Source organism: Archocentrus centrarchus, chromosome 5 (assembly GCF_007364275.1).
Source record: "Archocentrus centrarchus isolate MPI-CPG fArcCen1 chromosome 5, fArcCen1, whole genome shotgun sequence".
Taxonomy (NCBI): Eukaryota; Metazoa; Chordata; class Actinopteri; order Cichliformes; family Cichlidae; genus Archocentrus; species Archocentrus centrarchus.
The window spans coordinates 3,981,507-4,006,603 of NC_044350.1; the positions used below are offsets into that span (position 1 = coordinate 3,981,507).

General features: G+C 42.4%; 1 protein-coding gene across 1 annotated transcript; it reads left to right on the forward strand.

The window, feature by feature from the left end:
• The first annotated feature begins 12,097 nt into the window (after positions 1 to 12,097).
• slc45a3 (solute carrier family 45 member 3) lies at positions 12,098 to 25,036 on the forward strand. The gene is made up of 7 exons (XM_030730200.1): positions 12,098 to 12,553; positions 14,150 to 14,391; positions 15,038 to 15,150; positions 15,831 to 16,300; positions 16,397 to 16,662; positions 22,404 to 22,673; positions 24,597 to 25,036. Exons 1-7 carry the CDS (start codon positions 12,394 to 12,396, stop codon positions 24,738 to 24,740), a joined length of 1,665 nt encoding a protein of 554 aa, XP_030586060.1. The 5' UTR covers positions 12,098 to 12,393; the 3' UTR covers positions 24,741 to 25,036.
• Positions 25,037 to 25,097: the final 61 nt, after the last annotated feature.

A 25,097-nucleotide genomic window follows, 5' to 3' on the forward strand; every position in this document is an offset into this window, starting at 1 on the left:
ACCTGAAAAGCCCGATCCCTGCGAGTTTTGAAACGAGTGCATGGGACCAACAGTAACCTTTGACCTGATGATCTAAGAGCTAAGAGAGGATGAAGAATATGGTTTCAACATGTCAGAGATATACTAGGGAGCTTGGTCGTGTAAGGCCCTAAAAGTTAAAACTAAAATTTTAAAATGAAATCTAAAATTTACAGGCAACCAATAAAGAGAAAACAAAACTGGAGTGATATGAGATCTCCTACTGGTACCAGTTAAAAGTCTTGCCGCAGCATTCTGCACAGTTTGAAGGCGATCCAAAGCTGATTTGTTGAAACAAGTAAAAAGATCATTACAATAATCTTGAGGAAAAGAGATAAAATCATAATCATCTCAAGCTCAGCCTTTGACACCATTAATCTCAGTTTTGAAATATTCCTTAAATGATGAAAACAATTCCGAACCAGCTGTTTGGAGTGATGCTCAAGGGACACCGAATTGTCAAAAATTACACCTAAATTTCTGAGGCTTGATTGAACAGAAGGGCCTAAGAAGCTGATATGTCACCTAATTTCTGAATCATGTGGTCAGGAGCAATAATCAGTGTTTCCATTTTATCAGTATTTAACTGGAGGAAATTGTCATTTAACCATTGCTTGATTTCTGTCAGGCAATTACTTAAACTGGACAATTTATAAAACTCAGAGGCTCTGAAAGAACAATATAACTGAATGTCATCAGCACAGAGATGATAAGAAATATTGTAACATCTTATAATTTGGCCTTGAGGGAATATATAAAGTGAAAAGAGAATTGGACCCAAAACAGATCCCTGAGGTACCCCACAAGACAAAACTGTTGTTTCAGACATCACTTGATTCATATGAACAGTAAAAGATCTCTCAGATAAATATGACATGAACCATTTTAAAACAACACCAGTAATCCCAAACAGGTCTGCACTACACATTGTGAAATAATGGGCTCATTGATTTCCAGTGTGGTACTGAAACAGGATGGCGCCATTGCAACAAATTAGTTTCTGAAATTTCTTCCCTCCTGGATATTCTCTGATCAACTGTAAGTTGTATTATTGCAAAAGTGGAAGAATTGAAGAACCACGCCATTTCAGCCACCAAGCGGCAGACCACGTAGTTACACAGTGGAGTCGAGGGCTGAGGTGTGGAGTGCGTAAAAGTCTCCAATGCTCTGCTAGCTCAGTAAATGCAGATTCCATGGCTGAGCAGCTGTATACACACATTACATCAACATGCCAAAATGATGGTGGAGTGTCTGGACTCTGGAGCAGTGGAAACATATTCTGTGGTGTGATAAATCATGTCTCTATCTGGCAGTCTAATGGACAAGTTTGGGTTTGGCAAGTGCCAGAAGAACATTACCTGACCTGACTGCACCGCACCCACTCTAAAGCCTGGTGGAGGAAGGATCATGCTATGGGGTGGTTTTTCTGGGGTTGGGATTTCCTTTCACAGTTCCATTGAAGGGAAATCTTAATCTTTCAGCTTACCCAGACATTTTGGACAATTCCATGCTCCCAACTTTGTGGGAGCAGTTTGGGGAAGGGCCTTTTCTCTTCCTGCATGACTGTACGCCATAAAGGCATGGTTGGATGAGTTTGGTGTGGAAGAGCTTGACAGGACCAGACAGGACTCTGACCTTAACCCCGCTGAACATCTTTGGGGTAAACTAAAACAGAGATTGCTCCTGTCCAACATCAGCCTGGCCTCATAAGTTCTCTTCTGGATGAATGGGCAAAAATTCCTACAGACACACTCCAAAATCTAGTAGAAAGTCTTCCCAGAAAAGTGGGAGCTGTTAAAGCTGTGAAGGGGTAGGGGCAACTCCATATTAATGCCAACGGATTCAGAAAGGGATGCCATAAGATGCTGGAGATGTAATGCGTAGGTGGCCCAGTACTTTTCTCTCTGTGTTTGTTCTTTATAACAGTCTTCATGTAGAGCAACAATTCGTCTTTTAAGATCCTCAGAGAGTTCTTTGCCATGTTGGAACTTTCAGTGACCAGTATGTGAGAGTGTGAGAGCTGTACTACAAAATTGAACACACCTGCTCCCTATGCACACCTGAGACCTAGTAACACCTAGTAACGAGTCACATGAATTTTTGGAAGGGAAATGACAAGCAGTGCTGAATTGGACATTTACGGGTGTAGTCTCTTAGGGGTGTACTCACTTTTGTTGCCGCTGGTTTAGACATTAATGGCTGTATATTGAGTTGTTTTGAGGGAAGAATAAAAATTGTTATATAAGCTGCACACAGACTACTTTTCGTTGTGTCAAAGTTTCATTTTGTCAGTGTTGTCCCATGAAAAGATACTTAAATATCTGCAGAAATGTGAGGGTGTACTCACTTTTGTGATGCACTGTAACATCTGCAAGTATTAGTAAACGGTCAAAACAGTTTACAGCTGTACCACCCTGAGCACACCCAATCTTGTCTGATCTCAGAAGCCAAGCAGAGTCAGGCCTGGTTAGTACTTGGATGTGGAACCAGGTGCTGTTTGTGGTGGCTGTAGCTCAGGATGTAGAACAGGGTACCTGCTAATTGGTGGTTTGTCTCTGATGTGTTCATTTCTCGTGTGAATGCTGGATACAAAGCACTTAAGTGTAGGAAGAATGGGTGAGTGAGGCCTGCTGTATAAATGCTTTGAGTGCTCAAGTAGAGTAGAAAAGTGCTATAGAAGAGCTATTTACCAAAAGGTATAATTATGGTCATTTCACAGATGATGTATTTTATATTAGCAAAGTGGTAAATTACAGAAAAGTAATGAAAATAGAAATTTATGTATTATATTCTTATAGCCACAAATTGAATTAATGTGAACAATAAATGTTAAATGCCTGTGAAATTTTTAATGATGTAAGGCTTGTATCATTAAAATATAATCAGTGTCACTTAATATCATTTTACATATAATTACTTTTTTACAATAAACTTTGTAACACTATACATTATAGTATTAATATTCTAATAAGATATTTTTATATTAATATTAAATTATAATATTTTTGTTATTACTATTTTTTTGTAATATAACATATAATTAAGAAGAAAAAGGGTTAAATCAGGAACCCTTTGCATCAATCACATTTTACATTTTAGTGTTGAACAGAATCACGGGTGTAGGGTTCACACTCCGCAGTGCAACCTCACAGCAGTTAACTTTCAAGTGAGCTCATGGAGAGGCCACTGTGGATCATGGGACACTTACAGGTGTGGAATTTTCAATTTCGGAAGAGAAGATGAAGGCTTTTCTCAAATTGCCAGCAACAAGGGCAAAATTCAGGGATGGAAGATGGACCCTTTGAACCAGGTGAAGGAGGACGAATGGACTCTACAAGACCAACCAGTGTTTGGATAAACACCGTGGATGGAGGAACATTCTAGAATAGTTAGATAATACAATACATTGTTAATTAATTTAAGAGGACCATCCACACTCAGCAGCAGGAACAACTGCACACGTTGCATCTGTAAGGTAAATATGCCAAACTCACGCTCAGTAGCGTTAGCTTTACTACCCTTGGCACTAAATCTCTATGCCCAGTCATATTGCATGTGGTGCACTCAATTAACAGTGGTGCACTCACACAAACTTGCTTTTCTTTCTCTCAGCAGATTCATTCTATGACTTGGTGTCAAGAGCTATTGTGAAACGGTGAGGTTGCAACATAAGTATTTTAAGGATGTTCAGAAATGACACTTGTCATAGTTGTGGTGTTTCTGTGAAAACCCTTAAAAGTTATCTATACATCATGAAGTACATGCTGTATGGCAGGTCTCACTTCAAAGATTCCAGTGCTTATTTACTTTCACCATCAGCTTCCATCTTCAAAGTGAGGCTTTGAGAAGCCCTTTACAGAGCCATGTGAAAAGTACAAAGGAAACATAGTCTTGATTATAGACTTTAAGTCCTTCCCTCAGAGTTCCTTCCGTTCTTGTCTCTGCGTCTCCCTGTTTCAGATGATTGTTTCACACTTCCTGTTTTATTTTGGCAGTCATCTGTCTCCTGTGTCTTGCATTTGGGTTTGCTCCCTTTGTATCGTTGTCTTGAATCGTATCAGCTGTACTTCGTTCCACAGTTACGTACACTTCCTTTAATTCCCTTGTGTGTATTTATAGCCTATTTCCTTTGTTCTTTTTCAGGCTGTTTGTTAACCTCCACTGGTGAGCTCCCTGCTCTCTGAAGTAGTTCGAAGTTTCCTTTTTAGCTTTCCTCTGTGGACTTCTGCATACATCCTAATTAAAGGTTCGTTTTCAGTTTAACCTGCTGGTTCCTGAGTACTGCATTTGCATTCCTCTCATTCCACACTTCATGACAGATCACACACGCATATGCAAAAAATAAAAACATAAAGCTGTTACAGAATAAAATGCACAATCAATACATAGATCACTCAGTTTGAATTATTAAAAATTTAATAATTTAGAGTTCTCACTTAACCTAATCTCTTTGGGCATACGCTGCCGATCGATCTGCATGGTGCTGGGCTGTGAGCACAAGTCCCACTAAAGGACTGGTAGTGTTTGTTCAGTTCCTCCTTGCACAAAGAAGCAGACATTGGTTCTGCGGGTTGGTGATGTCCTTCTACAGTCCCGTCACATCCTGCTCTCCTTGTGTAATAGCCCATCTCCTGGTATCTCTACCACACTCCTGAGACTGTGCTTGGAGACACAGCAAACCTTATTGGACGTGCCATCCTGGTTGAGCTGGACTACCTGCACAACCTGAATCGACTGCTTGTACCACCTGACGCTACCAGTAGAAAAAAATACTGGTCTTGAGCCATTCACTTCTGTATGTCATAAAATCCATATAATAAAAGTAATAACAGTAACTGCAATTTAAAGTCTTATTATAATAGTCTTTGATCATATTATTAGGCAATGATCAGGTTACTGTTTTTGCACATAAAAATACCTTTTTGTTTAAATATAGAAAATCTGTAGAAATACACATTTCATGAAAATGTAAATCCCAAAACAACTATATTTTAATGTACTATAAAAAAAGTCGTGTAAAAAATAATTGCTTATTTTTAATGAGCAATAATAAATATTCAGAAGGGAAAAACACAGGTCCTTCAAAATGAACTGCTTATTGGTTTCCATTTTAAAAACTGCAGAGTTTTTAAGAGCCTAACTGCATACATCTGTGAAGAAAGTAAACCTGTTTTTGTATTTACGCGCCATATTAAAATCATATCTTTTAAAGAAAGACTTTTCGTAAATGCATACATAAATAAATGAGGTGTATTCCACAGTTAAGGCCAGATTAGCAGCATTTAGTAATTTAGCATTATATTTAATTAGTATCTGCTCCGTTATACTCCGTTGCGGACATGAACACGGACAGCTGGAGAGGCGAAGGTCGAGCAGTCATTCCTGTTACACTTCTTTGACGTCCGCTTTAAGTCCACCGCCTTGGGAGCATGCGCAGTTGGTACCTTGCGAATTATAGGCGGGTGAGAACGCGGATGTTGCGCTGACTGATAACGAAATTTACGTCGCTGGTACTCGAGCGGATCCTAGCGGAAAGTGAGCTAGGATCCGCTTGAGTACCAGCTTGAGTAAGCTGGTCATGTTTATAGTATTGGTACCTTTTCAAGCACTTTAAATGATATAAACTGCCGAATAACATGTTTTGCTGTTGTACGAACAAGCTGTGCATGAAGTCTGTGCACACGTTTGTCTTTTTATACTGTGAAATTTTTTAACTACCTCCAACAAGGAGATTAGTTTTTGGTAAGTGTTCACATGTGTTCATGTCATTCTGTCTGTAAGATAGCTTGAAAAGTTTTTAGTTAATTGTAGAGGTGTAGAGTGGGGTCTGTTAATGATTAAATTGAATTTAAATTTGGCTTACAGCCACCAAGGTCTTCAAGGTCAACATCATGATTTATTGGTTGAAAACCGGCAACAACAACGAAAAAACTTATAACTTAAAAACCATGATTCTTCTAAGTGTGGTGTGTTTGATATTTAGAAAACAGTTTTAAGAGCTTATTTATAATTTCCAGAACACTGAAAATGCTGTTCCTGCATATTGATAATTTGTCTATGACTATCAAGGCAGATGTAACCACTTGATGCCATCCATTATTTTCAGACTCGTTGTCGCCATGATAGATTGATGCCAACCTGTGGCATCTGTCTTCATTAGGGGCCAGTGGGGCCAGGCCCCACCAGATGTCACTGTTGAGCAGTGCATGGCTATATCAGTAATTCAAAACAATAACAGATAAACAAAACACCCCCCCCCCCCCCCAAAAAAAAAGAAAAACCCGGAAATGTACCATCACTTCCATCACTTAATAAGACAAATGAATTTATTAATTTATAGAATAAATGGATAGCTGCAGCTGTAACCTTGTTTGTGGTATATATGTGGTATATACATCACAAAGAATCAGATCATAAGATATTAAGGAATCATAAAATATTCATTATTCATTGTTGGGATTAATAACATTGTCAGAATTCAGAGACTCTTAAATCTTTGTTTAAACAGAAACATATTCTACTACAAACAACATTCTTGGTACTACGGCTCCATACAGTAGTGACCCATTAATTCTGGACTAGCTTGTAAGCCCCCCCCCATGAAACTGTCCTCTGGTGATAGCAACAAAATACTAATGTGACAAATTAGCCTTAATTATTACAGACTAAAATAAGATTTTTCTATATTGAATGAGCAACGCCTATTTATCTGTACATGTCCACCTCTGCAGTAAACCAGTGACACCTATTAGGATTTTTGCTTGTTTGGTTGTATGATCAAGTATGCACATGGCATCAGGACCTAGGGTGTCCTGGTGCCATGTGCACTTATGGACATCCTTGTGTTCGAACACGGTGTTTGTTATGGACAAACTGTGGTTTGCACAGAAGTCCAATAACAAAACACCATTCGGGTTCAGATCGGGCAGGCCGTTCCTCCCAATCACGCCCCTCCAGGTCTCACTGTCATTGCCCACCTGAGCGTTGAAGTCTCCCAGCAAGACTATGGAGTCACCAGATGGAGCACTCTCCAGCACCCCACCCAGCAACTCCAAAAAGGGTGGGTACCCTGAACTGTCATTCGGCGCATAAGCGCAAACAACAGTCAGGACCCATTCCCCAGCCCGAAGGCGCAGGGAAACTACCCTCTCGTCCACCGGTGAAAACTCCGACGTACAGGCAGCAAGCCGGGGGGATACAAGAATACCCACCCCAGCTCGCCGCCTCTCACCGAGGGCAACTCCAGACTGGAACAGAGTCCAGCCCTTCTCCAGGAGACTGGTTCCAGAGCCCAGGCCATGCGTTGAGGTGAGCCCAACTATATCTAGCTGGTATCTCTCAACCTCACGCACTAGCTCAGGCTCCTTCCCCACCAGAGAGGTGACATTCCATGTCCCAACAGCCAGTTTCGATAGCCGGGGATCGGTCCGCCAGGGCCTCCGCCCTCGGCCACCGCCCGACACACACTGCACCCGACCCCTACGACACCTCCTGCGGGTGGTGGGCCTGCAGGAGGGCGGGCCCATGTATCCTCTTCGGGCTGCGCCCGGCCAAGCACCACGGGCTAATGCCTGGCCACCAGACGCTCTCCCTCGAGCTCCCTCCCCAGGCCTGGCTCCAGGGTGGGGCCCCGGTAACCCTATCCCGGGCAGGGTAAACTGTTCCCTTGTTTTTTCACTCATAAGGGTCTTCTGAACCGCTGTTTGTCTGGACCCTCACCCAGGACCAGTTTGCCATGGGAGACCCTACCAGGGGGACAAGCCCCCAGACAACATAGCTCCTGGGATCACTGGGACACACAAACCCCTCCACCACGATAAGGTGGCGATTCAAGGTCGCAGGTCGATGATCGATTTTGTAATCGTATCATCAGATCTGCGGCCGTATGTTCTGGACACTCGGGTGAAGAGAGGAGCTGAGCTGTCAACTGATCACCACCTGGTGGTGAGTTGGATCAGGTGGCGGGGGAAGATGCTGGACAGACCTGGCACACCTAAACGTATTGTGAGGGTGCGCTGGGAACGCCTGGCAGAAGCCCCAGTCCGGGAGATCTTCAACTCCCACCTCCGGCAGAACTTCGACAGCATTCCGAGGGAGGCTGAGGACATTGAGTCCGAAAGGACCATGTTCCGCACCTCCACTGTTGAGGCGGCTGCTCAGAGCTGTGGCTGCAAGGTGGTTGGTGCCTGTCGTGGTGGTAACCCCCGAACCAGATGGTGGTCACCGGAGGTGAAGGGAGCCATCAAGCTGAAGAAAGAGTCCTATCGGGCTTGGTTAGCCTGTGGGACTCCGGAGGCAGCTGACAGGTATCGACAGGCCAAGCAGAATGCAGCTCGGGTAGTGGCCAAAGCAAAAACTCGGGTGTGGGAGGAGTTTGGTGAGGCTATGGAAAAAGACTTTCGGACGGCATCGAAGCGATTCTGGCAAACTGTCAGGCGACTCAGGAGGGGAAAGCAGTGCTTCACTCACACTGTTTATAGTGCGGGGGGGGTGCTGCTGACTTCAACTGAGGCTATAGTCGGACGGTGGAAGGAATACTTCGAGGACCTTCTGAATCCCACTGACACGCCTTCTGTAGTGGAAGCAGAGTCTGGGGATGAGGGGGATGACTTGACCATCACTGGGGGTGAGGTCACTGAGGTAGTTAAACAACTCCTTGGTGGCAGAGCCCCTGGGGTGGACGAGATTCGCCCTGAGTTCCTGAAGGCTCTGGATGTTGTAGGACTGTCTTGGTTGACACGCCTCTGCAACATCGTGTGGAGATCTGGGGCAGTGCCATTGGATTGGCAGACCGGGGTGGTGGTCCCCATCTTTAAGAAGGGAGACCGGAGGGTGTGCTCCAACTTTCGGGGTATCACACTACTCAGCCTCCCCGGTAAGGTCTATGCCAGGGTGCTGGAAAGGAGGGTGCGTCCGTTAGTCGAACCTCGGATTCAGGAGGAACAATGCGGTTTTCGTCCTGGTCGTGGAACACTGGACCAGCTCTTTATCCTCTCAAGGATATTCGAGTGTGCGTGGGAGTTTGCCCAACCAGTCTACATGTGCTTTGTGGACTTGGAGAAGGCATTCGACCGTGTTCCTCGGGGTGTTCTTTGGGAGGTTCTGCGGGAGTATGGGGTGTCTGGCCCATTGTTGCGGGCCATTCAGTCCTTGTACAACCACAGTGAGAGCTTGGTCCGTATAGCCGGTAATAAGTCGGATTTGTTTCCTGTGGGTGTTGGACTCCGTCAGGGCTGCCCTTTGTCACCGATTCTGTTCATAATTTTTATGGACAGAATTTCTAGGCGTAGCCAGGTGGCGGAAGGCTTCTTCCTTGGTGGCCTCAGAGTCTCATCTCTGCTTTTTGCAGATGATGCGGTTCTGTTGGCTTCATCAGGAAGGGGCCTCCAGCTCGCAGTGGAACGGTTCGCAGCCGAGTGTGAAGCGGCTGGCATGAGAATCAGCACCTCTAAGTCTGAGGCCATGGTCCTCAGCCGGAAAAGGGTGGAGTGCCATCTCCGGCTCAGGAACGAGTTCTTGCCTCAAGTGGAGGAGTTTAAGTATCTCGTGGTCTTGTTCACGAGTGATGGGAGAAGGGAACGGGAGATCGACAGGCGGATCGGGGCTGCTTCTGCAGTGATGCGGACGCTGCACCGGTCCGTCGTGGTGAAGAGGGAGCTTAGCGTAAAAGCGAAGCTCTCGATTTACCGGTCGATCTACGTTCCTACCCTCACCTATGGTCACGAGCTTTGGGTAGTGACCGAAAGAATAAGATCGCGAATACAAGCGGCAGAAATGAGTTTCCTTCGAAGGGTGGCTGGCCTCTCCCTTAGAGATAAGGTGAGGAGTGCGGCCATCCGGGAGGGGCTCAGAGTAGAGCCGCTGCTCCTCCACATCGAAAGGAGCCAGTTGAGGTGGCTCGGGCATCTGATTAGGATGCCTCCTGGCCGCCTCCTGGGTGAGGTGTTCCGGGCATGTCCCATCGGGAAGAGGCCCCGTGGTAGACCCAGGACACGCTGGAGAGATTATGTATCTCGGCTGGCCTGGGAACGCCTTGGGGTCCCTCCGGATGAGCTGGAGGAGGTGGCTGGGGAGAGGGAAGCCTGGGCTTCTCTGCTTAGGCTTCTGCCCCCGCGACCCGGCCCCGGATAAGCGGAAGAAAATGGATGGATGGATGGATGGTTGTATGACATCATTTCAAGAATATCACAAAGAACTGCTGCCAGCCTAAACATGTTATTTATTTTTCCAAGAAGCAACAAACTGTTGCTAAGGTGTGTACTGACATAAGGAAGGGACCTGACACTTTTGGATAAAACTAAGGAGCTTAGATTGACTGGCTAGCATGAAGAACTGTGGCTGTTTTATTTATATAAATATTTATTTATCGTTGATCCAGTCCGGGTAGTGACAGGAAGTGACAAAAGGAAATGTATGACTGCTTACCGAACATTTCATTTTCCAGTTGTGGAGTTCTTCGACCTGTCTGACTCAGCCTCTACAAATCCAGAAGAACAGCCTGAGTGGCACACCAGGATGTGTGCTGCAGTAGCTGAGCAAATAATATGAACACACATGTAAAAAAAAAACAAAAAAAGCATAGGAACGTCACAGGACTACTTAAAGTGTGATGACACAGAAGGCCCGCCCACACGTTCAACTGAAAGCATAATGTGAACAAGAATCTCCTCACCTGTTGCAGCAGTGTATTTCTCTTTGTTGTCATTTGCTGGCACACACAGAAGCGTACACTACAACCTGCTGAGCTTTAAAGGACGGACACCTGTAGCCACTGCTGGCTTTTGCGGGCTTAACAACTTTTGCTGCATTATGGAGAGATCAGAGGGTTTTTACAAGGCAAGTGAAAAAAAATTTTCAGTTTATTGCTTAATGCTTTTGAGCGTGTCTGCTTACAAGGAAGAAGAGGTTCTGGTTTAACAAGTGAATAACACACACGCACGCACACACGCACACACGCACGCACACACACAGGCTTTCAGATGAAAAGATTAGGAAATGAATGGGTTGTACGCAGTAGCTATATATATGAGGTATATGTACCAAAAAGAAACAGATCATAAGATATTAACAAAATTATACAGTCTTTATCATTCATTCTTGTCAGAATTCAGAGAGCCATAAAGCTCTGTTTACTTACAGAAACACTTAAGACCATAATGATCATTTATTTCCCTGGCACACCTTACATCCTACCCCTCGCTACATCTAAAGCCTAAAGGTACAATTCATTTTTCTAAAAATCAACAAACTGCTGCTAAGGTGCACGCTGATGTAAGGAAGAGACATGCAGTTATGAATAAGACAAGTTCAGATTGTAGAAGTCATCTCAAACACCTTGAGATGACTTTATGATCCTTTTTACACTTTCAGTAAACTCTATGGGAAATGGAGATAAATGGCGTAACTGGAGACACAATTGGGCAATAAACACACTGAAAAGATTTTCAAGACGACTTTGCTAGATTTCTGAACAATGTTGAGATTTGGTTAAAAGTGACAGGAAATAGAAAATCAGAAAATCCTGTCAGAAATAGATACTGAACCATTTGAAAAACCAATGTGTTGAAAATTCAGCAGGTTCTAATTATTGTAATTGTAGACAGATTGTCTGCCTCCATAAACACACATCAAGACACTGGACAGTACGGCAGCCACACTGAAACAAAAACTTAATGTATTCTTTAATCTATAATTTTGTATATTTTTAACATTTTATAGCTATCTTTACAATTCTAATATTACTAAAAACGTTAATAAACTAAGCGATTGGGGGGTTCATGCCAAGTTTGACCACAAGGACTAAAACGTATGGGCATTCTGTGTTCACAGAATGGTTTTAGTGATGGTTTAATGGTTTTCAAAACTAATGTTTTAATTGTTAGTTTAGTTCTAGTTCACTACAATGCTGTGCTCAACAGAAAAAAGCTCAGTGGGTAAATGTAAGTTGAAGTCTTGGCAGTAACCTGAAAAAAATGACATTTGCGTCTAGATGCAGCGGGTCATCATTTTAAAGATTTTATAACTGAAAGATACTTTTTTCAGACCCTAATGTGCTTTTCTTTGAATTACACAGGACGATGCCGCACTGGCAGGTGAAGATGTCTGTGTCTAATGGGGAGCAAATGCCACCCCAAATAATAAGGAAACTCAAGAAAGTTGTCTTTGCTGATCTCTGAAGACCGCTTCCCTCAGACAGCGCTGCACACCATGATATGGAAGTTTTCCACAACTGATGACCAGCTCAAACCCTTTTGGGAAACCCCTTTGTTTAAAAACTGTCTTTACATAAACTTAATATTTCATATTAGGACTCAAAGACATTCATACATTCAAATAAGTCTCTAAATTAAAAAAACTGAAGAGCCAAAAGCAAAGATGGCGGTGGAAAAGTGGTTTCAGTGCCAGATGTGGAAGCTGTTGCTGGTGAACATTTTATCATGTGGCCTAGAGGTGTGCATGGCTGCAGGAACTGTCTACATCCCACCTCTACTGCTGGAGGCCGGCATGGAGGAACGCTACATGACTATGATGCTGGGTAAGTGGTGAACTACACACAGAAAAACCAAATGAGCATTACAGTTTTTGTAGCTGTTCTGCATCTATGTGTTTTTTAAAACATCTTTTTGAGATAATTTTGTATCTCTTCGTGTTTGTTTTACATCTCATATTGTCTGCTTTGTGTGTTTGGGTTTTTTTTTGGTCATAATACAATATTAAATAGGGGCACTGAGGGTGCTGCACCACCCCCTGGTGGATTGCTGAGGACCTACATGTCTACAACTACTATCTGAAATATTAATTTAAAACAAAATGCTTCATCTAGTTTTGTCAATATTGTATTTACATGTTTAAAACTGGAAAAAGTGGATTTTAGGTTGCTTAGTTTGAGTAACGGCTTTGATCCACAGGCAGTATAAAAGATGGACATGGCTAATGTGACATCACAGTTTGAAGCCTCGAGTTGAGCTTTCCATCATTGCCATCTTGGTTGCAAAAAACAAAAAAACAAAAACACAACCACAAAGCACAAACAAACAAACAAGATAGATGTGACAAGAAAGTCGCACAATCATTGGCAAATGACTCGTGATTGACAACTCCATAGCCAATAAGCATGCAGTTTTATACCCCAGATAATCCTGTATTTTGAAACATGGCATGACCAAGATTTACAAATTAGACTATTTTATTCAATATGACCTAAAATGAGTGACTGGGCCTGTAAACTCAGTAGGAAAGTATTCACAAAAGTCAAGACGGAAAGCCGACTTTTAAATAGAATTCTATAGGACTGGAAGTCTTTTTGCAGCGACAGGTACCACCACCTTATATTATGGAAGCTTGTTTCTGCCACTAAAAAAGTAAATAAATAAAAATTGCCATCCAAAACTCAAAATTTCAAGTTGAAATTTCGAGTTAGCTCTGCCAATCAGGAAGCTCCATGAAGGTACCCAGAAGCAGGAGGCTGAAGGCATCAGCTTCATGTTTGCACTGCTAGCTAACTGATACTGTCGCTACCCGGTTTTGAGTGTGCATGTGTTGGCATCATCTGTTGGCGGTTCAAAGGCAAATTTTGGCAAACCCAAGTACTATGGCTATTAGTCAGCAAGAGAGCGGGGAACCAATGTTCATTAAGCTAGCAAATGAAAACACACAACCCGATTAATGCGAATCCCAAATAACACTGAGCATTAGGTAGCGGCTCTGCACACACACACACACACACAGACACACACATATGCACAAGGTGGCAGAAGATATAAGGAACTGTCTGTGTATGTTAGGTTAAACAACCACAACAGATGAAAAGTGATTACAAAGAGATGTAAAATGACCAGAGAAGCAACATGAATACAGGCAGCGCGTGTAGGTAAATAAGAATTCTAAAGGAATTTTTGAGTCTATTCCTAAATTTTTATTTGAGAAAGATAATGGTAATGTAAATTTTTTCCAGACTTTTGCTGTCTGTAATGTCTTCAAAGCACACAAAGTACCACTGGAACAGAAATGTAGTTGCATTATACCATAAAACTCTGACTAGATCCATCCTGACTAGTTCCTCCTTGGTGAGTAGTTGAACTTTGAGGACCAAAGTTCAACTGCAGGCTAACAGGATCTTTCTTTCTGCCAGCTGTGACTCCAGTTTTGGGCTTGATCTTTATACCCATGATTGGCTCTGCTAGTGATTCGTGGAGAGGCCGCTTCGGTCGACGCCGGCCGTTTATCTGGATGCTAAGCCTGGGAGTTTTGCTAGGCCTGCAGATCATTCCCCAGGCCCGGAGCCTGACTCTTCTGATTTCACCACAGCACCCTCACTGGGTGGAAGCTGCCCTGCAGGCTGTAGCTGTATGCCTTGTTGAATTCTGTGCACAGGTGAGTACGCTTTACAAGCAAAACTGTGCAAAACTAAAAATCAAACAGTGAATGGTTAACGGGGATTTTTCCCTCCAATGGTAACAACAACGGACATAGGGCAGTGTCATGTACTATACGGACGCCCCCACCCACACATTCACCTCCCTTTGTGCTAAAAGAGTTATTAAAAGTTTATTAAAAGCTTTTTCGCACTGTGCTCCATCTTCTCTACATCACACCTGTTGGCTAAGGTAGTTGAAGACCATATTTACACAGGAGGGTGGAGTGCTATGTAATGCTAGAATTTCATTCACCAGAACTGGAGTACAAACACTTTGGACCAACTGTCCCACATACTGGTGGATATTAGTGCAGCTGATGCCTAACAGAGCTGCAAACTTTTTGTTTGTGATTTTTAATCCCTATAAATTCCCACTAGATGCAAATGCATGAAATGAGCCTCATGATTTACTGTAGGAAAGCCTCTGTGCCAAGGATGAATTTGTAGTTAATGTAGTTGTAAATGAGCTTTCCTGCCTCTGGACCAAATCTAGACCTTCCAGGTTGATCGAACCCAGTTCACTTAGAAATGTTGCCAATTAAACGCCTCCATTCTCTTTTTAATGTCTGAGAGAATAATACAAAATGCATGTTGTCTCCTTAGGCCTGTCTTACCCTACTGCTTGCCCTGTTGTCAGACCTGTTTCCTGGGGATGAAGAAAATCGCAAAGCATTCTCAGTTAATTCCCTGATGACGAGCCTGGGTGGATGCTTGGGGTAAGGCACTTATTCTCCCTAACTGGTTCTGTCTCATATTTTCTGCCACTTATATAGCTTTGCAGCATGCAGTTTCATCACATTGTCTTGTTAATCCTTCTTTTCATTTCTGTGTTACCTGGTTACTTATCTTTGAATCATTTAATTATTGCTCCAAAGCGGCACATTGGTGAGTTTGTAGCACAGGTCCTAGTCTTAGTGCTTACTATTAAAGTCAGCATGTGTAGAATTCAGAGTCATCAATTAGCACACAAATTAGTTTTTCTAATCCAGCTGTAATACTAGAATAAATAATTTACTATCATTTAATTCAGCAAAACTCTAGTACAAACTTGCTGGACTGTTTGTGCCACACAGCCGGATTTACAGCCATGGCAAGTTTTATCAGTGGCAGCACGGCCAAAATTACATTTTTATTTATTTGTCAGTAAACGTTGTTGACATTTGTGAGATCCTTGTGATCGCTCCTCACTTTATCTTAAAAATATGTAAAAAAATAAACAAAAAAGAAAAATAATATAAATAAAAACTGAAATGGCAAAGTGCACAAAAAACAAACTTTGTGCCACTGCCAAAACTTTTGGCTACACCACCAGTGTAATTCTCCAACAGTCACAAGGTCCAGGTCAGTGAATTCAAATATACCCAGGATTTCAACATGTAACATTAATTTTTTTCAGGTTTTTGTTTCCTGCTGTGGACTGGAGCCAGAAACCCATAGCAGCATACATGGGAGGGCAGAAGGCCTTTGTTTACACCCTGCTCACCCTCCTCTTCCTTGGCTGCCTCCTCACCACAACCTGCATCACAGAGGAAGCAGGAGCCAAGGGAGAGAGGAAGACTCTTGCTCATCCCCCTTTAAAAAGTTTGAGGAGCAGCTGCTGTCTGTTCCCCTTCCTGCCTTGGCCCCGTCGTTTCCGTGATGCGCTGTGTCGATGTGCATCAGAGTGTCTTTCAGTGCTACGTCGTGTGTACGTGGCGTACAAACATGTGCCGCAGGTCATATGGAGACTTTTTGTGGCAGAGATGTTTAGCTGGATGGCGGTGATGAGCGTCATGCTTTTCTTTGCTGACTTTATGGGGGAGGGATTGTATCAGGGAGTGCCAAGTGCAGATCCAGAATCACCAGAAAGAAAAAGCTATGATGAAGGTAGGATAACTGCTTCAAGCCTTTCAACTCAGTCAATGAGATTCGGTCAATGAGATTATGTTTTGCATTAAAACCATCTGATTCCTGGCTGTCCAGGTGTGCGCATGGCCAGTCTGGCCCTCTTCCTGCAATGTGTGGTGTCGGTGCTTTGCTCCATGCTAATGAACCGCTGGGTGGCTCTGCTGGGAGCCAGGCAGGTGTACAGTAGTGGTGTGGTTATTCTACTGTTGGCCACCACCATCATGAGTGTCTCAGACAGCGTGACAGTGGTCACTGTCATGGCTGCTGTGACAGGGTACACACTCTGTGTCCTTCAGGTCCTGCCATACACACTGCTGTGCCTCTATCACTCAGACAGACAGGTTAGTTCTTACTCACACTGTTCAGCCTCAAGCACTGTGTATACAGTACCAGCCAACAGTTTGGATGGGTGTGTCCAAACTGTTGGCTGATACGATATAATACAGCGGAAATACTGCATACAAGAATAAAAGCTGTTAAAATTAAGTCCACTGAACTGCATTGTAAAGGAAAAGGGTACAAAATAAAGAATTTATCAGCCAGATATCAGTATTGACTGATACTGGCCCTGTTGACTGATATTGGCATATTGGCAAATAATAAGGCCGATACTTAGAGTGGTATGAAAAAGTTTGGGCACCCCTGATAATTTTCATAATTTTCTTTTATAAATCATTGGTTGTTCGGATCAGCAATTTCAGTTAAATATGTCACATAGCAGACGAGCACAGTGATATTTGAGTAGTGAAATGAAGTTTATAGGATTTATAGAAAGTGTGCAATAATTATTTAAACAAAATTAGGCAGGTGCATAAGTTTGGGACCCCGAAAAATTACATCAATATTTAGTAGAACCTCCTTTTGCATAAATAACAGCCTCTAAACGCTTCCTGTAGCTTCCAATGAGAGTCTGGATTCCGGTTGAAGGTATTTTGGACAATTCTTCTTTACAAAACATCTCCAGTTCAGTCAGGTTTGATGGTTTCCGAGCATGGACAGCCCGCTTTAAATCACACCACAGATTTTCAATAATATTCAGGTCTGGGGACTGAGATGGCCGTTCCAGGACGTTGTACTTGTTCCTCTGCATGAATGCCTCAGTAGATTTTGAGCAGTGTTTAGGGTCGTTGTCTTGTTGAAGTATCCAGCCCCGGCACATCTTCAACTTTGTCACTGATTCTTGAACATTGTTCTCAAGAATCTGCTGATATTGACTGGAATCCATGCGACCCTCAGCTTTAACAAGATTCCCAATACCTGCACTGGCCACACAGCCCCACAGCATGATGGAGCCGCCACCACATTTTACTGTGGGTACCAAGTGTTTGTCTTGGAATGCTGTGTTCTTTTCCCACCATGCATACCGCCCCTTGTTATCCAAATAACTCAATTTTAGTTTCATCAGTCCACAGCACCTTATTCCAAAATGAAGCTGGCTTGTCCAAATGAGCTTTAGCGACTCTGTTTGTGGTGTGTGCGCAGAAAAGGCTTCTTCTGTATTACTCTCCCATACAGCCTCTCCTTGTGCAAAGTGCGCTGAATAGTTGAACGATGCACAGTGACACCATCTGCAGCAAGATGATGTTGTAGGTCTTTGGAGCTGCTCTGTGGGTTGACTATGACTGTTCTCGCCATCCTTCGCCTTTGCCTATCTGAGATTTTTCTTGGCCTGCCATTTCAGGCCTTAACTAGAACTGTGACTGTGGTCTTCCATTTCCTCACAGTGGAAACTGTCAGCTGAAACCTCTGAGAGAGCTTTTTGGATCCTTCCCCTAAACCATGATGTTGAACAATCTTTGTTTTCAGGTCATTTGAGAGACGTTGGCCACCTTAACCCTTTCTCATAATTGGATTCACCTGTGTATGCAGGTCAAGGGTCAGTGAGCTTACGAAACAAATTTTGTGTTCCAATAATTAGTGCTAAAGGTATTCAAATCAATAAAACAACAAGGGTGCCCAAACTTATGCACCTGCCTAATTTTGTTTAAATAATTATTGCACACTTTCTGTAAATCCTATAAACTTCATTTCACTTCTCAGATATCACTGTGTTCGTCTGCTGTATGATATATTTAACTGAAATTGCTGATCAACCAATGATTTATAAAAGAAAATCATGAAAATTATCAGGGGTGCCCAAACATTTTCATACCACTGTATCTGTTGGGTCACATCTGTTTTGCCCTTAATGTTAAAAACTTTTAAAAACAGTTCAGTATCTTTTTATAGGGAATATTTCTTTGCTAGAAATGTCAACAAATTCAAAAGAAATATTATCAATATCTGCTCTCAACAAAATTGTTCTTTTTATCATCAGCATTAATCCAGAAATTCACAATCAATGCATAACTACAACTGAACCTCATATTTAGCTATTAACAGCTCTCTTTAATTTACTGCATGAATTTCTCTTTGACAATTTAACCACTTAATGGTCACGGTAAAAATAAAGTACGTCCACTTAGAACCTTAGAACTGACAGAGGGTGCACTTTCTTATTACCATGATTCTATTTATATACCAGGAACTTGTTAGGGAGGATTCACTTGGAGATGCTGCTTCAGCACTTGATGATGGGCATGCCTGACCTTTTTGGATGGCATCTTTGGGGCATGATTGCCATAGCTACAACAACTAATCACTCACAAGGCAAACCAGCTGAGCTTCAGCTAGCAGTTAGCATGAGCCAAGCTAGCTGCCTGCTAATAATAATTACGTTCCACTAAGCTCCAAGTGGTGCTCAAGCAACTACCTCACTCTAAATATTTTCTTAATGTGATTTGATTGGCTTGTTATTTCGCTTAGCTGACACCTGCACCTACACCTGGTGTTACAAAAGTTAAGCCTTCCCCAACTTTCACTACAAGTAGATTTGAGCATTGAATCCTGAAATTTGCATGTGTGAATCCTGCCTTAAAGGCACATTTTAGAGAATTAAAAAAATTAAAAACTTCCTCCATGTAATAGATTAGAGTAGTATATAATGGTATTTTTCTGTTTCTGTGGGATGTACAGGTGCTGGTCATAAAATTTGAATGTCATGAAAAAGTTGATTTATTTCAGTAATTCCATTCAAAAAGTGAAACTTGTATATTATATTCATTCATTACACACAGACTGATATATTTCAAATGTTTATTTCTTTTAATTTTGATGATTATAACTGACAAATAATGAAAACCCCAAATTCAGTATCTCAAAAAATTAGGATATTGTGAAAAGGTTCAATATTGAAGACACCTGCTGCCACACTCTAATCAGCTAATTAACTCCAAACACCTGCAAAGGCCTTTAAATGGTCTCTCAGTCTAGTTCTGTAGGCTACACAATCACAGGGAAGACTGCTGACTTGACAGCTGTCCAAAAGACGACCACTGACACCTTGCACAAGGAGGGCAAGACATGGGTTTCAGCTGTCGCAGTCCTCGTGTCAAGCCACTCTTGAACAAGAGACGGCGTCAGAAGCGTCTCACCTGGACTAAAGACAAAAAGGACTGGACTGCTGCTGAGTGCTCCAAAGTTATGTTCTCCGATCAAAGTCAATTTTGCATTTCCTTTGGAAATCAAGGTCCCAGAGTCTGGAGGAAGAGAGGAGAGGCACAGAATCCACGTTTCTTGAGGTCCAGTGTAACGTTTCCACAGTCACTGATGGTTTGGGGTGCCATGTCATCTGCTGGTGTTGGTACACTGTGTTTTCTGAGGTCCAAGGTCAACACAGCCGTCTTACCAGGAAGTTTTAGAGCACTTCATGCTTCCTGCTGCTGACCAACTTTATGGAGATGCAGATTTCATTTTCCAGCAGGACTTGTCACCTGCACACAGTGCCAAAGCTACCAGTACCTGCTTTAAGGACCATGGTCTCCCTGTTCTTAATTGGCCAGCAAACTCACCTGACCTTAACCCCATAGAAAATCTACGGGCTATTGTGAAGAGGAAGATGCGAATGGCCAGACCCAACAATTCAGAAGAGCTGAAGGCCACTATCAGAGCAGCCTGGCCTCTCGTAACACCTGAGCAGTGCCACAGACTGATCGACTCCGTGCCAAGCTGCATTGCTGCAGTAATCCAGGCTGACAGAGCCCACAGCCATGTATTGAGTGCTGTACATGCTCATACTTTTCAGTTGGCCAACATTTCTAAAGATCCTTTTGTTGTATTGGTCTTAAGTAATATGTTAATTTTCTGAGATACTGAATTTGGAGTTTTCATTAGTTGTCAATTATAATCATCAAATTAAAAGAAATAAACATTTGAAATATATCAGTCTGTGTGTAATGAATGAATATAAGCTACAAGTTTCACTTTTTGAATGGAATTACTGAAATGAATCAACTTTTTCATGATATTCTAATTTTATGACCAGCACCTGTAAATCACAATTGGATAATAATCATAATCAAGTGATTATATTTAAGCAGCTACATCAATGATCCTTTTACTATTTTCAGCAACAAACAAAACCAAGTAGTAAAACGCTGACATGTTTGTGACCCACCTTTTGAATTGGTTCGGTCAGCTCTGATCATTTTCCATGTTATGCTTTAGCTAGCAATCACAGTCTGTCAAGCCCCACAGGAGTCTGACTGTTTTTATGCCTTTTAGTTTAACTGCCAGCACTGATTCAAGTAGAAGTAGTTCAAGAAATTCTACTTTAATCGGTAGAAGACTGTACACGTTTTCTCAATAGAACAGAATGAAAATACAACAGAAGTCCAGAGAGCAAGCAGTTACCTCACAGTCCAGTCCTCATTACTCTCTACGAGACTCCAGGGATGGAGGTCACCTGCTAAGGTTGGTGGTTTGATCCCTGGCTGCTCCCAAAGTATCCTTGGGCAAGATACTGACCCCCAAGTTGCGCCCGATGGGTTCACTGGAGTGTGAACGTGTGTGAATGTTAGATAGAAAGCACTTGGGCATAGGAAAAAGTGCTTGTATGAATAAGTGTGAATTGGTGAATGAGGCATGTTGTATACAGCACTTTGAGTGCTCAAGTAGAGTAGAAAAGTGCTATTTAAGAACCAGTCCAGTGGGCTGTTTCCAAAGCCTGATCTCTTCTTATTTCTGTAACAACAGAAAAGCCCACAATCGATGAACAGCCTTCTTCAACACAGCAGCTTTCTCCCCATACCGCTTCTTAATCTGCTTCTCTGGCAACTCTATACAAAGGACAAAACTGGACAGTAGTTTTGTTCAAAGCAAATTTGGCTGTAAAACTGTAAACCTGACACAGCTGCCACTGATCTTTAACACCGCTCTGAAACACCTGCTGTCCCGACACTAGTTGATGCACAAGGAAACAGAACAGGTGACTCACAGCACTGGGTGAGGCTCCAGCCTCTGCCCAGTAACCGCTGAAGGCAGCCATCATTAATCAGTGTCAGGACTCCTTTTGGTTAGCGGTATCCAATAGATAGTAGCAGCAAGGCAGCCATAGCAGTATAACTCTTTCACTGGTGTCTTGTGCTGCTGTCTCGCTCTGGTGGCCCACTGTAGCGTCTCTTCTGATGCCGCTGTGCTCCACTCCCTCGTACTATTTATAGTCTCTCCAAGCCTTAAACAGCTGTCCCATTAAATCTGGCAAAATGGTAAATGGCAAATGAACTGGTACTTATATAGTGGTTTTCTACTCCATTTGAGAAGTCAAAGTGCATCCTCACTACAAGCCTCATTCACCCATATACACATTAATACAAGCACCTTTTTTATACCTAAGTGCTTTTGACCTAACATTAAGACATGCATACGCCAATGGATACACTGGGGGCAACTCTGGGTTTGGTATCTTGCCCAAGAATACTTTGACATTCAGATTAGAGGAGCCAGGGATTGAACCACTGACCTTCTGATCAGTAGAATATTAAAACTGAATACGCATACCTATTAAAATCAAAAGGTCTAAACAAATAAAACCAAAACCATGCAAAAAACCTAAAACACTACAAGCAACCAACCATTAAGGTTATTCCAAGTTTGTGCCTTCATTTAAAAAAAAAACAAAAAAAAACATAGGATCCCTCCCCAGAGCAGAGGATATTGTTTAGTGATGACAGTGAATTTAAGTGCTCACCTTTTTCTCTTCAAGGTTTTTTTCAAGTCATCCAGACCCAGACCGCTTCAGTGCAGCGCAAGTAACACCCCAACACTTACCAAGCCCGTTCCCTCACATGGTTCACTTGATAAGCACCAAGCAGGGGGGCTGACACTTCCTGGGGTGGAGTTCTCTGTTGGGTCACCTCATGTATCACCTTTAGTGGGTGGAGGTGACAGAGCTGAAGCAGATTCCACACAAGTGTCACAGAGAGGGATGTGCTTTGACATGGCGATACTGGAAGGGGCGTACCTGCTGTCCCAGGTATGAGTGGGTTATTTAATTTCATGTGATGTACAGTGTAATCAGATCTCATTTGAAGGACTTATTATATTTTTTGATCAATTTGCTGCTGAATATATTTATCCATTGATGTGATGGTTTTTGGAAGTGTCTGACTTTACTCTGACAGATTCTTGGACTCATGACTAGTTTCGGAATAAGACAGCAGTTCTTCCACTGTTTAGCAAGTCAGAAATTTTAATTAGCTTGTGCTGGAAAACGTGTGCTTCATACTCAATGTCTTGTCAGCCAAGAACAGTTTAACAGATAGCATCTTTGAACCCTTTCTTCTGTGTAGCCTAAGCTGAAAGTTTCTGTTCAGTATTTTAAACCAGTTCCAGGGTAGAGGTAAAATCACAGTATGGGGGATAAATCTGTTTGGGATATTATGAGGCCACAGTAAGAAGCTTGAACTTCAAACCTTGTCATGGAAAAACATTTTGTCAGAACAGCTTGGTCTCACATTTTAATGCGTTGGGTACTCAGTAATCACTGTGTTCAGATAGCTATGATCTTTTTCTAATAAAAACAATAAATGGAAATGAAATTTAAGGTAAAAAAAAAAAAGAAAAAACTGCCAGTCCCACAGGGGACACAAAGCAAAGTCCCCCAGTTGAGTTTTATGACCCTGTGCTCCTTAGCTGCAGAAGAGAAGCTACTGTTAGCCAAACTCTATCCTTAGCTTTCATCAGGCCCAGACTCTGTTTAACAGATACCTTACAAGCTGGTAGTCCACTTTTAGATCCATCAGTTGATTATTTCATATTTTGATATTGACCATCTCTTGAGAATTATTATCGTTTTGGTCACACAGTGTGATATGTTTGTGCTCAAAGCAGATTATATCGAGCTTTGATAAACCCGTACCACTGAAAAAATGGTAGTTCAACTTATCAGATCCTGTCACAGTGTAGATGGACTTTACACATACACACATGTTAACACGTTATAAAGCTTAAAACTGCATGCGGTCAAATTGCTCTATATTTATTTTCTATGACATGGCTACAACATAGTGGCATCATTGAAATCAGGGAAGCCAGCAAAATGCCCTTCACATTATAACAGAGCCACAGGATCCACTCACAGAGGGGTTTTCCCTTCATTTTAGAGCATCTGTGTAAACACACTACTGAACTGCAGATGACTGAAGATGTTAGATTCAACTCATTGTCATTGTGCACACAAGGCACACAACGAAATGATCGTTCCAGATCACTCATCCAGAGACGAGCATCTGCGGTCATGCAGCCAGAGACCGGCGCTACCGTTAGGCAATGTGGTTTAAGTGTCTTGCCCAAAGACACAACGCAGCGCAGGGACAGCAGCTCGAACCTACAACCTTCCGGCTGCAAGGCGAGCACCTACCCACTGCACCGCTGCCTTCTAATGAGAATGAGGAGGATGTAGATCAATTTATTTTCTTAAGCAACCATTGCTCCCAACCCAAAGGTACCAGACTGGATTATACCAAAGTTATACCAAGTATGGCAACCAAGTCTTGCCATTTGGTTGCCATCTTGAAATGCTCCCAGCACTTATTTTGGTAGTCATTTTGAAGAATTATCTCAACTTTCATTTTAATATTCCATCATGAGTAAAACCTGATTTAAAAAAAAAACACTTAAAAAGTTTGGTAACTTTGCCTCAAAGAGGTTTGAAAAAAGTTTTCTTTCCCTGGGAAGTTTTACTTCTACCGCCATCTTTGCTGCTGCAGAATTCTTTGAATGCTTCGATAATGTCTCTGCTAATACGCTTTGACAGTTTGATCAGCTCAAGCAATTAAGACATTTTTGCAGTCAAAGCTATTACTGTACATGGCTTATTTTACATCCTTAAATTGATTGCTGTGTAAATCCTGATCGTGCATTAAACATGTAGCTGCTTTCCTCTGCTTACCTGCAGGTGCTGCCAGCAATGTGCCTCGGCTCCATAGTGCAGCTAACCAACAGCGTGAGGGCTTACATGGCCTCCGCCTGCTGCTTCAGCTTACTGGCTTTGCTCTTTGCCAGCAGAGTTGTCTACAGCGACGCTGACCTCCAGCGCTGATCGACTGTCCATCAAGAACATAAGCAGACAGAAAAGTATTCTGCTGTGAAAAGTGCATCCCGAGAGTTCTAGTGTGGGAACACACTGCATTGAAGGTTTTATAGATATTCAAGGACCCACTGAAGCTTGCTGAAACTGTGATGTATAAAGCAGTCACATAAGAATCGTGCTGCCAGTTTAAGACTCATACCACATGGCAAATGTAGTGTCTTCTTAATACAATAAAGTCTATGGATGCTGTATTTCTGTCACATATTGTGATCAAACGGTGTACAGAATACACTGCACGCTCATGTATCAGGTTTGTTCTTTGTATTCTTGTATAGGGAGTGATAGGGAATGATATCCTGCTGTGTG